At 43.8% G+C, this 13,087-nt stretch overlaps 1 protein-coding gene across 1 annotated transcript in view; it reads right to left on the reverse strand.

Annotated features, from left to right (window-relative positions):
- Positions 1 to 13,087, reverse strand: part of CNNM2 (cyclin and CBS domain divalent metal cation transport mediator 2) — a 178,935-nt gene that overhangs the window by 2,759 nt on the left and 163,089 nt on the right. The window contains exons 5-7 of the mRNA XM_079136323.1: positions 7,266 to 7,359; positions 4,344 to 4,409; positions 12 to 196 (exon numbers count right to left, since the gene is read on the reverse strand). Coding sequence (XP_078992449.1) covers positions 12 to 196; positions 4,344 to 4,409; positions 7,266 to 7,359 — 345 coding nt within the window. The remainder of the gene's footprint in view (positions 1 to 11; positions 197 to 4,343; positions 4,410 to 7,265; positions 7,360 to 13,087) is intronic.

A 13,087-nucleotide genomic window follows, 5' to 3' on the forward strand; every position in this document is an offset into this window, starting at 1 on the left:
TCTTCACTTACCTTGACAAACTGAAGGTCAGAAAGGGCTCGCACTGAGTAATCAGGGATGTAGACTTGCAGAAATGAAGAATTGAGCTGGTTGTTGCTGCTCCCCAGCGTTGGTGTTATTGCATCAATCCGGTCACTTCGACTGAGAGAGTCTGAGTGATTCAGGCCACATGGGCGAGGAGGCGACTTATTTTCACCTACAAAAGGAGAAAAAGAAACCCTTAAAGTGAAGTAGATGCAGCCAATAGACAGCTCTCTATTCCAAGTGAAAACTAATAATTACCACACAAGTCCCATTTGCTTATCCCAGATGCTGCTGCCCTGCAGCTACAGTGTAGGGCGTCCTGCAGACTCGCTGGCTTCTCAGGGACAGGTTATATTTGTCTCAGTTGTGACGGATACAATCCTCCCAAACCTCACAGTAGCCTTGTACCTTAGGGAGGAACATAACTGATTGCTATGACATGTACAGATGAGGATGGGCCAAGGCCTGAGCTGGAAAAGTTGCCTGATACCAAACACGGGTTATGAGAAAATGGCTCTTATCTTGCCAGAAGCAAAAACAAAGACTGGAGAATGTTCATAAATCCGTATGTGTTTGAAAGGGCTCAAGATACTTCTGTTTGCTTATCCCGTGACTCCCAACCAAACCTATTACCTTTGTCTCCAATCCCAATAATCCCATCAGGCAGCTGGAGGATAGCTCAGGAATACTGGACATGGGTGATACCAAATCCTTAAAGAAGTGGGTCGAAGTTGTCTTAGGTGCTATGAGGTTCCTCAATGAGATTTTTTTTCCAGTTTTTTTCTTCTTCTGTAGTACTGGGGGTCGAACTCAGGATCTTGTACATGCTAGACAAGCACTCTGACGAAGCTATATCCATAGCCCTTTTAATTTTGAGATAGGGTCTCACTATGTTCCTGAGGTTGTTCTTAAATTGGCAATCCTCCTGCCTCAACCTTCTGAGATTATAGGGATGTGCCACCACACTCTGTCTCAGTGAGGTTTTAATAGCATCCTTTCATTAAGATAAAGTAAAAGGAGTTATAGGTGCATGTAAGTGTTCTTAGAGGAAACTCATTGTAGCCTTTAATATAAATTTTTTAAAAAAATAAAACCCATTTCACAAGGCTTCCTCCATTTCTGCTTTCCCAACCACCTCTATTGCATAGATATGCACAGGTGCTCACAAAAACAGGTCCTGACTTGTATAATGTCACAGGCGTGGAGGGGACCCATTTTTGCAATGTGTCCCTGACAGACACTCCCACAGAGGAGCTGCCTGCTCTAGTCTTGCCCTTCCATTATCAGAAAGTTGTTCTTACAGCCAATTGAAATCAGCCTCCCTGACTTTCCATGACAGTCTAGGCTCACTACCACTCTGGAGTACTACTGGACAACTTTCATTCATCTGCTATTTGAAATAGTCCTTAAAAATCTGAGGAGAGTCATGTTTTCCTGAAGTCTCCTTTTCTTGAGGTCAAATGCTTCAGCTGTTGTTCTTTATCCCGTGTATTATCCTGATCACCATCTTAACCTCCATTTGTAAATGTCCCTCTTCAAATAAGACATTTGGAAGAAACATTACTACTCTGGGATACTCAGATGAAGAATTCACTTTCTCCTAAGAGTTTCATGTCAAAACTTTTATATCTACAATTGTTGTGTCATTAGTTTTCCACTGCTAGTCAAAATTAAATTCAGAACAGCAGCTCCTCTCATTTCTTCCCACTATCTTCTATGAGAACAAAGCACATTAATAATTTACCAATGCAGAATGGAACTTTAGAACTGGTGACCAAATTTGTTACGCTTCAAATTCCTTATCGGTAAAAAGTGCACAATAAAGTACCTACCTCATAAGATCTGAGGGGCAAAAAGATAGCAACACCTGACACCTACTATGAACCTGATAAATGTGCCTTGTTCACATTTCATATTGTCTCCTGTTAGCTTCCTCACAGACTCCACTACGAAGCAACCCTCAGGATCAAGTCTTTCCATGCGGTGATAATGTTACCCATGATGATAGGTCCATCAGTTGTTTCTTGTTTATTTTTTGCCGGGGATTGAACTCAAGGGTGCTTAACCACTAAGCTATATCCCCAGCCTTTTTTTTTTTTTTTTTTTTTTTATCTTGAGACAGGGTCTTGTTAAGTTGTTCAGGCTGGATTTGAACTTGTGATCCTCCTGCCTCAGGACCCCAAGCCACTGGGATTACAGGTGTGCACCACCACACCTGACTATACTTCTGAAACAGTTTTTACTTCTAAGTGTTAACATTTAAAGGTATAAAGAGCAAGGTGCTCACAGGACACTCTGGTTTTTGGCCAAACCCCATGCATTGGCAGATGGAGGCCAGGGTCTCTGCATACTTCTGGTTCCCGTTAGTGACCATAGCCCTTTGTTTTTGGGGATGAACCCTCTCCTTTGCTGGGAGCCCACTGCCTGTCGTCATAGCCATAGCAGAGTCTGGAGAAGCAGCCTGTTTCTCAGGACCCTTTCTACAGTGCAAGAGGTGCCTGGCATAATGGGATGGGGACACAACCCTTGGTTTCCGTTCACAGTTTGACACTTCAAGTTCAGTCATTATAGCAATTAAAGTAAGACTTAATAATACAGGTCCACACCTTTTATCCAAAGCCTAGGAATTTATCCTAAATTCCTGAAATTTAGGAAGGTAATATGACCCGTATGCCCTGTGTCGCATGCACCATCCAGTAATTCTGGGGCAGCTCCCGGAATGAAATGCATTCACCTGCGATGAGATACAGGGAGACCCACCACCACACAGAGTTAAGGCTGGAGTAGCTGTCCCTCAGTTCAGGTCATGTGTTGTCACCAAATTTATGTGCTAAGGTTTCATAAAATTATGGGGGAAAATCTTCAATTTTTATTTCTTGTTGGCTTCTCAGCATTTTATGTTATTGTTTTGTCCTAACTGATTTCATCCATCCTGCCTCGGACTCAATTCTTCTCTTTAGGCAGGAAGCTAGAAGGCACAATAAAGAAACACTCCCTAAGTCCCTGAGCTCCTAAGGCCCCTTTCTGGAAGAGGCTGGGAATCAGTGGTTCCATCCCACTTCTGTTCACTAGATATCACGTTGTGGCAATGTGAGCATCCCTGCAAGTGTGGACCCACAAGGGACTTTGCTATTACTGGATCAGATGAAGTGGGCAGAGCTGAGAAACTTCTAAGTTCTCTGAGAAAAGTAAAATGCAAATGACATTTCCAGGGGTTTCCTCAAAAGGTCATCTGCTTCAGCATCTGGAACATTTTAAATAGGTAACAGATGCAAGCAAACAAAATGGGAAAATGTGTGTAAACACACACACACACACACACACACACACACACACACATTTTGCTGGCTCATTTGCTTAGAGTTCTATAATATCTTACCCCCAAACACACCAAACTTTAAAAGCAAAGATTTGAGGGAACATTAGTTTCCTTCTAAGACAAGGATTGCCTCTTTCACCAAATATCAGCATTGTAGAGTTTTGCTAAACTGGATTATGAGATGCAAATTTCATCAATCAGGTTTAAAAATATAAGCTGTATGGAATGAAAAAAATATAAGAAGTTGTGTTACCCAATAGAAAAGTCCAGCAAGTTTAATTAAAGAAAGATTAAACCTTTCTTTTTAATGGGTGGACATATTAGCTAGGCATGGCCAAACTCTCCTGCAGGGCAGTAATCAGCAGCTGGTTAGGAATGTGCACGTTACTAATTTCAAAACAAACAAAGGGAAACAGGGAGAAGCAGGGGCCACCTGACTGACAGTAAGCAGAAATACATGCCCCCCATTCACATGGATGCTGGAAAAATGACCAAGAAACAGGAATGTTGTTGGCCTCTGTGGATGGAGAATTTTCCTTGCTTGCTAACAAAAGTTCATAGTCCTTCAGGCTTTGATAGAATGCTTTCTATAGAGGATGAATGTGTTCTAGCCTCAGGTTTTGAGGCTCTGCAAAGCCCATACCCCATAAATTGCTGAGGTCAGAGTAAGGTACAAAAGGCACACCTGAGAATTCCAGGCCAGCAGTACAGTTGGGTGAGGCAGAGGAGATTGATGACCACTGCCAGTCATTCTCCCTTTCTGTGTTTTATCACTGCTCATGTTCCAGAATCCCTTCTCAGCTTTCTGAACTCTTTCTGTACCTGCTGTGGCTTATGCTTTCCTGAATGGCTCACTATTAAGTCACAGAACCTCAGTTTCAGGGCTTGAAGGAAAATGAGAAGCAGACTTGTCCCAATAGAGGGAGCAGACGGGGCCAGCCAGCTTGCACAGGGTCAGGGGAGGCAATCAGGAGAATGAAAAGGAAACATGCAGAATTACCTGGAGAACCTGCTGCTAACAACTCTGTTCTGCTGACAACAAAGGTACGAGACAGGGACAAAGGAACTGAAAAAATGAAGAAAAACAGGGTGAGACCATATCGAAAGGCAAGAAAGGAGATCTCTAATCAAGGGACAGGAGTGGACACCTGTTCTACCAATAGGAGCATTCAATCCCAGAAATGCAAAAGCCCATGTGATAGTACATAAACAAAAAAGAGCCCACACTGCTTTCCAGGAAGAGGTGTACGGGGAGGCTTCTGTCACGAGAAATCCTATTCACATGCCCTTTCCTAGCCTAGAAATGTCTTAAGCCAATAATACTGAATCAAGGTTTATAGCCCCCAAATGTGCTGCTCTTAAGGACCTAATCACAAATAGCCACACGAAAAGGGAGCCCAACTGATCAACTACGCCAGGACGATGGCCAAGCCGTACCCAATGCTTATTCAGCGCACAGCCCACAGCGCTCGGCTCCATGGCAAGTAATTAATTATTCAATTCATTCGCATTCTTGGTTCGTCTTTTTTGACCTGATACTTTGCACTGCTTTGGAATAATTTCAAATTTCAAAATAGAGGAAAGTGAATAAAGCATTTCATGCCCAGATTTCCTTGATGGCTGATCAAGGTCATGCTCATCACCACTTACTCGGAGGGGGAGCTGCAGTCCCACCGACACACAACGTCGGGCACATCTTGAAAACCATGGATTGTGGGCTTTTTCCAGACAACTAACTTTAATAAATAGAAACAGGCATCTCTTTATCTTGACATGCCTGCACTAAATGCATCCCTCAATGAATATCCAAAATTCCAGAGAGCTAGATATAAAGTCAAGCAAAACTCTGGGCTTTGGAATAAATGAAATACTGTTAATTAACTTTCCCTTCTTTATTGATAGCTCCAAACTAGGCGAGGGAGGATATTGCCACCCCAGGGCTTTGCTGGTGAAGGGGCGCTCTTCACTTCCTCTTCTGAATGACTTTTGTCCTTCAAATGTAGTTCAATGTGCACTGTGCTAATATTTAGGTCTAGAGAACCAGCATCAATGAAAGCGCATAGGTCAGTCTTCTGTCTTTTCAAAGCCACCACACAGATCTGGTTCTTCTAACCTGGGGCTAATCTGAGGCTGGCTGCCAAAAGTAGTCACAACTACAACACCTTTCTATCGTGTGACCTTCTGCTTACGTTTTAGAGGTTACCGCACTCCGTGGAACGAGCGCTGCATTCTGTCCTAGTGATCACAGGAGGTAAATATCATCATATTCCTTTAACAATGAGGAAGCCAAGGACCTGTGCCAATGTCACACGGCCTACATATGATGGGACTGCAGCTGTACCCAGATCTTCTCCTCGTGTCTGGTTAACAGTAAAAACGGGCTAACAGTAAAAATGGAAGAGCACCTTCAAGTTTACCCTAGATACACCTTCTAATTAGGGTCAGAAAAGCCCGTGTTCCTACTGGGTGTTGGTCAGCAGTTGGCCAGCACCCATGGCCCTCACACACCTGCATGGGAGAGTGAGGAGATGCATCTGAACCAAAGGAAGTTTAGAAATTTGGGGAAAATCCAACAATGCACTGGCTTTTTTTTTTTTTTTTCTTTTTGAGATGCTGGGAATTGAACCCAGGGCCTTGTGCTTGACAGGTAAGCACTCTACCAACTGAGCTATATCCCCAGCCCAATGCACTGTTTTTCTAACTGTAACTGCTTGGGTCCCTCAGCCTACTGGGTGGTACAGTAGATAAAGACAAACATCACAGAAACAGACTTGTCTACAGATGTCCTCTCCCTTTTTAAGAGTAGTTTTCAAAAGTGACAGTCTTTTTAGGATGGGTTATTTTTAGGTTGGAGGTTTGTTTCCTAAGACAGTCTATCATTTGGCATTTTGGCCACAAGGTGGCACTCCGGCACCTGTCTACCTGCCGACCAGTTCCTGCCAGGGTAGGACTGTAAGTGAATGCCCTCTAAAGCAAACGCAGAGGTGCCACTCAAGACCCAAGCAGACCAGGTATCCGAGTTCACGGCCCTTCTAGGACCAGTGCAGCTTTATGGCATCTTGGAATCTTTTGCACAGAGAACTTGGTTAATCCACCACAGCATACCCATCCACCCCTTAGCTTACCAACTCAAATGGCCCACTCTATAAAGGACAGCTGGCTATAGGCTGTAGCTACACAATAACCTTGTTCATTCTCAGGAAGATGCAAATTAGAATTTCTAGAGAAGTTAACAATTAAAAGACTCAAGTGTAGGATGGAGAGTAACTGGAACCCTCCCAGAACAGGCAGGGATGTAACTGGTCCAACACTTTGGGAAACTATTGGGTAGTGTCTATTAAAGCTGAAGCAGCGCATACACCACGCCCAGCAGTTCCACCTCAGCACACACACGTTCATCACGAGACGTGGCCAGGAATGTTCTGTCATGCAATTCAAGTAGCCCCAAACAGGAAAGGACACTACACAGTGTCCATCAGCAGTGAAAAGGACAAATGTATTGCTGTAGATTCTCAGAGTGGATATAGGCAGCAAGAAGAAACAGTGTACAAGCACGCACAAAACCACAGATGAATGTGGTAAACTGAGGGAGCAGAGCTCCAGGGAGTAGATTCCGTGTAATTCCATTTATACACTCAAGAAGATGGTGGTTGCTTCTGGGGAGAGTGACTCAGGAAGCCCGAGGGGGCTTCTGTGAGGTTGGTGATGTTCTGTCTTGACCTCCATGCTGGACTACACAGGCATGTTCAGTGTGTGGAAACTCACAAAGATGTATGCTCAGGATTTGTACCATGTTTGTACATATGATATACATCACTAAAAAGTTCAAAAAGTATGGTCAGCTGGCAGGTACAGACAGAAAGCTGGTTGTAGAAGGGGGTGAAGGCAAGGCCCCACCCTGAGAATCAGGATCCAGACTCACCTGGAGAGGCTGTCAGGGCCATGACGCCGTAGTATGAGAAAGCACTTGCCTCAAACTTCATCCCTTCTTTGCCAGCTTCTACTTCCACTTTCCCCTGTGGAAAGAAAAGGGGGTGTTCAGTCTGGCCACATGAGTCTATGTGCACAGTTAGCACAAAATTTGGTCCTTCCTCAGGTTTTTATCTAGATTTCTTTCTCAATAATCCCAAGGAAGCAAAGCTTCAGATGATTTTTCTCATGTTGAAGAGGGGGTTAATTCATCTTTATAGGAAAACTGGATTTGGATGAAACATGCAGGTGATAATGTAAGTGTGACAGTTACACTCTGCGAGTCCACTTAATATTTTCCAGCCTCCTTAGTTCTTGGGCTCTTCAAGAGCCTCCAGTAACAAAAAGATGGTGCTGTTGCTCCATCAGTGAGATAAATGCTGAGTTGGTGCTCAGCAGTGGCTGCCCAAGATGGCTTGCGGGTCCCAGAGTTGGGGCAGAATCGGGATCAAGGGCCAGCATGGTTTGTGGCCATGGAACAAAGTCCTGGACAGAACCCACTCTAATCTCACAAACCCTGTGTCCTGAGCAACTGAGCAGAGACCTAACAGGCCAGCTCCCTGGAGGCACTGCGGCACACGGGCCTTCTTATCATCTTGGAAGTGCCTAGCAAGTCTCCTTCCATTGAAAAAACTCCCTGTGCCTCCCCTAACCTTTCCCTTTGTTTCCCTTTCTCTAACTTGTCTGCAACCTCTCCACCATTATCATTTCTTTGGGAAAGACTGCCTCATCCATCCCTCTAGCCCCGAAGCCACAGGAGGTGCCCCACATGCCTTTTCTGGACTACGCAATGTTCTCAATGTTCTGACCCAAGCAGGGGTCAGAACAGCTCTTGCTCACATTACCTGTGACTGCCTCTCCAGGGAGTGGGCATCTGCTCAGTACGTTCTTTACAAGGGGTAAACAAACATTAAGCAACCATGCATCGAAAAGGCAGCTGTGCTAACACCTCATGATATTTTATTAATTCATTTAATGCTCATAACTCTATGACGTAGACACAATTATCTCTCTTATAAATCAGGAGAGAGAGGCTCATATTTAGTGGTCACCAAACATGCTACACATGCCACCAACTAATATGAACTCCATTATTCTGATCACTCCCTCTTAAATTATCCTATATTAAATTCTCAATTACAGAAGCTCTTTCTCAGATCACTTCTTCAGGAGGAAGACTATCTGTGCCCCTCTTTTAGGTTTTTCTTCACTCTATGGAAATACTAGTTTTTACCAGTCCTAGACAATTCTCTTGCTGTAAGAAAGTAACTTAAAATTACAAATTACACACAACTTTATTTTATTTCTTTGCAGTGCTTGTGTTTGAACCCTGAGCCTTATGTCCCCAACCCCTCAACCCACAATTTCAAATCAACCTGCAAATAAGTGGACGCTGAAAACCCTTGCCATGCTCACAGGGCCCCATAGGAGGTGCTGTGGAGCCCATGGGAAGGCAGCCTTGGCCTTCTAGGAGCTTACAGTCCTGTGGGTAGAGGACAGCACAGGAAGACCAATGACGTGAGCTAATAAACAAAAGGGCAAAAGACAAGAAGAATATAAGGAGGTCAAAGGAAAAACCTTTACTTCCTATTCTTGATAAAGACACATCTTACACAAGAAGGAAAGTCTAAGGATGAGCAGGATCTGGTTGCACCAAGAGAAAGGAGCGATGTGAAATAAAGTCAGAGGCAGGTGATGGCAGGCACCAGTTTCACAGGTTTGCACCAGGAAGGAAGTGAGAGGAGTATGGAGCACAGGGCTCCAGGAATAACGGACTAGGGCAGGTGGGTTCTTGGGCAGGGGAACGTGGTTTCAGGAAGATATTCTAGGGTGGTGGCTGTTGAACTGGAAAGATATTGCAATGAGAGAAACCATGGGTCAGGAACAAACAGCTCTGTGAAACTGTCAGGGAGAGGAGGGCTGGGAGTGAGTCATCTGAACAGAGGCTGAGCCATCTGAGAAGGCTTCGAGTGGACATAGAATGCTGGCCAGAGCTGCACGAGTGGTAAGGCTGGGAGGAGAGGAAGACCCCAGTTCAGAATGAGGCCTTCTGAAGAGGCTCCAAAGGTGGAAATGGAAGAAACCTGAGGAGAAGATCAGAACTGAAGACAGATCTGGAGTGGAGGCAAACAGACAAATGGAAGAGAAAAGGATCAACCCACAGACTATGACCAAGAAGAGAAGAAAAACCAGAAACCAAAGTGGAATCAGAGAAGTCCCAAAAGTGTTTCATCACAATGTAGCTGGGGGTTCGTGATAAAGGTCGGTCAGCAGCATGAATGACCATAGGGAGGTCAAGGAGAGCAAGAGAGCTGATGAAGGAGTTGCTGGTGGCCCTCAAGGGTATTTCCATCTCACAGAGAAGAGAGGAATCAGATAGTGGACTGAAGGTGGAAAAGGCAGCAGGTTGCCCCAAGAAGGAGAAGGGTACTGGCAACAGGGCAGAGTGGGTCAAAGGAAGGATGCGCAGGACCCAGGGGCCATGTTCAATCAGTGTAGAAGAGAAGAGGTGCTGATGGAAGGCAAAAGTTGGCTGGCAGGAAGAATGGGATGTAGGCACAGTGACTGTTGCCAGAGAGGGCAGGGTCCCCTAGAGAGGAGGGAAGACAAGGCAGGGACAGAGATGAAGAGCAATAGGGGGAGACCCAAGATGGCAGACTAGAGGGAGGCAGCATTCCTTGTTGCTCTGTAACTCAGGATTCAAGCAGAGGAAATATTGTTTTTCTGCAAGGCAGTCATCACTGCCCACCAATCCCCTGCTGTTTACCCCATTGGTCCACCTTGATCACCTGCCATCTGCCAGCATTTCACCTGCCTTTTGAGTGTGTATCGCTCACTGACTGCCACCTATCATCCGCCATTTGCCCATTTGCCCGACTCTTGCCTGCCCATCACCCACCTTTCACCTACCCATTACCCACCACCTGATGTCTACCTGCTGATTGTCCACCATTAGCCTGCAGACCACCCACAGACCTCCAGCAGATTGCCTGTTGCCCACTGTGGCCTGGAAGTCCATTGTCACAGTACCTACAGGTTTGGTTACACATGGCTGCCACCATCTTGGGACAATGGCCAGGGCCTGCAGGTTTACCACCGTGGTCACCTCAGTCTGGAGACTCAGGTCAGGGCCTGGAGATATATTGGGGTACCTGTAGGTCTGGATGCACCTGAGGTCTTTCTGCTTGGTGTGGTAGTGGCTGCCATCTGGCTGCCTCTTTGCAGGGTCGCCCCTTTGTGTGAGTGCATGCCTGGTGGTCTCTCTGCAAGTTGAAAGGGCATTGAGATCTTGGGACTGCAGCAAGACTGGGCCTGGGGAAGCTTAAGCCCAGGTCCGTCAGATTGCAGTTGGGTTTGTGTGGGCCAGTCTGGGTCTGGCAAGCTGGAGACTAGGGGCAGTTCCCTGAGGGGTGCAGAGGTTGAAGAAACTGGAGAAAACGGGGCTCTCTCCAGCTCCGTGAGTACTGAGGTGTGCAGGGAGGGAAGGGGCCAGCTGTAATGGTGGGAAGACTGCTATTGGCTCCCCCAACCCAACCAGTCTGGCACCCACTGTACTGGAGCTAACATCAAACTTCAGACAATCCCACCTATCAGGGGATAAGGGAAGGTGAGAAAAATTTTGAAAGCCAGTAGAAACAATCACTCAATTTTCCGTCGAGAATTTTCTCTTTTTTCTCCCTCTTTCTTCGCCCTCTCTCTCACACCTCTACCATCTTTGAATCCAAATATTTTTCATGCATCAACTTATTGAGGAGTGGGCTGTCTGAATAGTATATGCTAGTTTTGTTGTATATTCTTATATTTTTACTTTTTTAAAAAAATCTGTACATATTTTTTCTCTCACCCACTTGTCTCCCTGGATTCTCTTTCTCACTTTCTCACTTCTCTCATACTAACAGCCAACCTCTATTAATTCCTCCCTCGCCCTTACTATAAATCTTTACCTCTGTGTTCTCTCCCTCTCTCTCATAAACATCACATCTTACACTACTTCTGTTTCTTCACTGTCCATCATTTGACACAGTAAACCATTTTAGCAAACTTACTGTTTATATTGTAGACAACTGGACACTTTATTTCTATTTACTGTGACAAAACTGTGAACGCATTAATAGGAGCCATTTGGTTTAAAGTGGTATATCATTTGCCTTGGCTGCTGTTAATATTGGTCTCCCCCTTAAAGGTGAGGTACTGGAAGTCTTCAGGGACACGATAAGACTACAGGGTAGAAATTGTACTGCCACAGATCCATACTGCCAGATGAGAAGACAAAAAACAACATGAAAAGACAAGAGAACAAAGTGCCTCAAACAAACCAAGATATTCCAAAAATAGAATCCAAAGACAACACAGTAGAAGAAATGTCAGAGAAGGAGTTTAGAAAATACATAGATTGATCTTTGAAATAAAGAATGGTATTGGAGAAAAAATACAGGAAGTAAAAGATCACTTCAATAAAGAGGCAGAGATTATAAAAAGAAATCAAGCAGAAATCCTCGAAATGAAGGGAAAAATAAACTCAATTAAAAATTCAATGGAAAGTATCACCAACTGACTAGACCACTTGGAAGGCAGAACCTCAATAAATGAAGACAAAATATATACTCTAGAAAATAAAGTTGACCACACAGAGAAGATGGTAAGAAACCATGAAAAGAACTTGCAAGAAATATGGGATAACATGAGAATATCAAATTTAAGATTTATCAGAATAGATGAAGGCATGAAGGTACAAACCAAAGGAATGCACAATCTTTTCAATGACATAATATCAGAAAACTTCCCAAATCTAAAGAATGAAATGGAAAATCAAGTACAAGAGGCTTACAGACCCCAAATATACAAAATTACAGCAGACCCTCACCAAGGCACATTATAATGAGAATGACTAACATACAGAATAAAGATAGAATTTTAAAGGCTGTGAGAGAAAAAAATCAAATTACATATAGGGGAAAACCAATTTGGATCTCAGCCGATTTCTTAACCCAGACCCTCAACACCAAGAAATTCTGGAATAACATATATCAAGCTCTGAAAGAAAATGGATGCCAATCCAGAATTTTATATCCAGCAAAATTAAGTTTCAGATTTGAAGATGAAATAAAAATAAACAATGATAAACAAAAGTTAAAAGAATTCACAACTAGAAAGCCTGCACTACAGAACATTCCCAAAAAAATATTCCATGAGGTGGGCTGGGGAGATAGCTCACTTGGTAGAGTGCTCGGCTCACCTCAAAAGCACAAGGCCCTGGGTTCAATCCCCAGCACTGCCAAAAAAAAAAGAAAAAAAATATATATAAATAAACATACCATGAGGAGGAAATGAAAAAAACAATGAAAACCAGCAAAGGGAGGAGGAACTACACTAAAGGAAAGGTCAATTAAAGGAGAAACCGAGTTAAAAACCAAAAATAAACCAAAATGACTGGGAATACAAATCATATCTCAATAATAACCCTGAATATTAATGATCTAAACTCATCAATCAAAAGATATAGACTGGCAGACTGGATTTAAAAAAAAAAAAAAAAAAAAAAAAAGACCCAACAATATGATGTCTTCAAGAGACTCACCTCCTAGGAAAATACATCCACAGACTGAAGGTGAAAGGTCAGGAAAAAATATCACTCACATGGACTGCATAAACAAGCAGGGTTTCCATCCTCATATCAGACAAGGTGGACTTCAAACCAAAGTTAGTCAGAAGGGATAAAGAAGGACATGTCATACTGCTTAAGAGAACCATAAATCAGGAAGACATAACGATTGT

Source organism: Sciurus vulgaris, assembly GCF_902686455.1.
Source record: "Sciurus vulgaris genome assembly, chromosome: 4".
Classification (NCBI taxonomy): domain Eukaryota; kingdom Metazoa; phylum Chordata; class Mammalia; order Rodentia; family Sciuridae; genus Sciurus; species Sciurus vulgaris.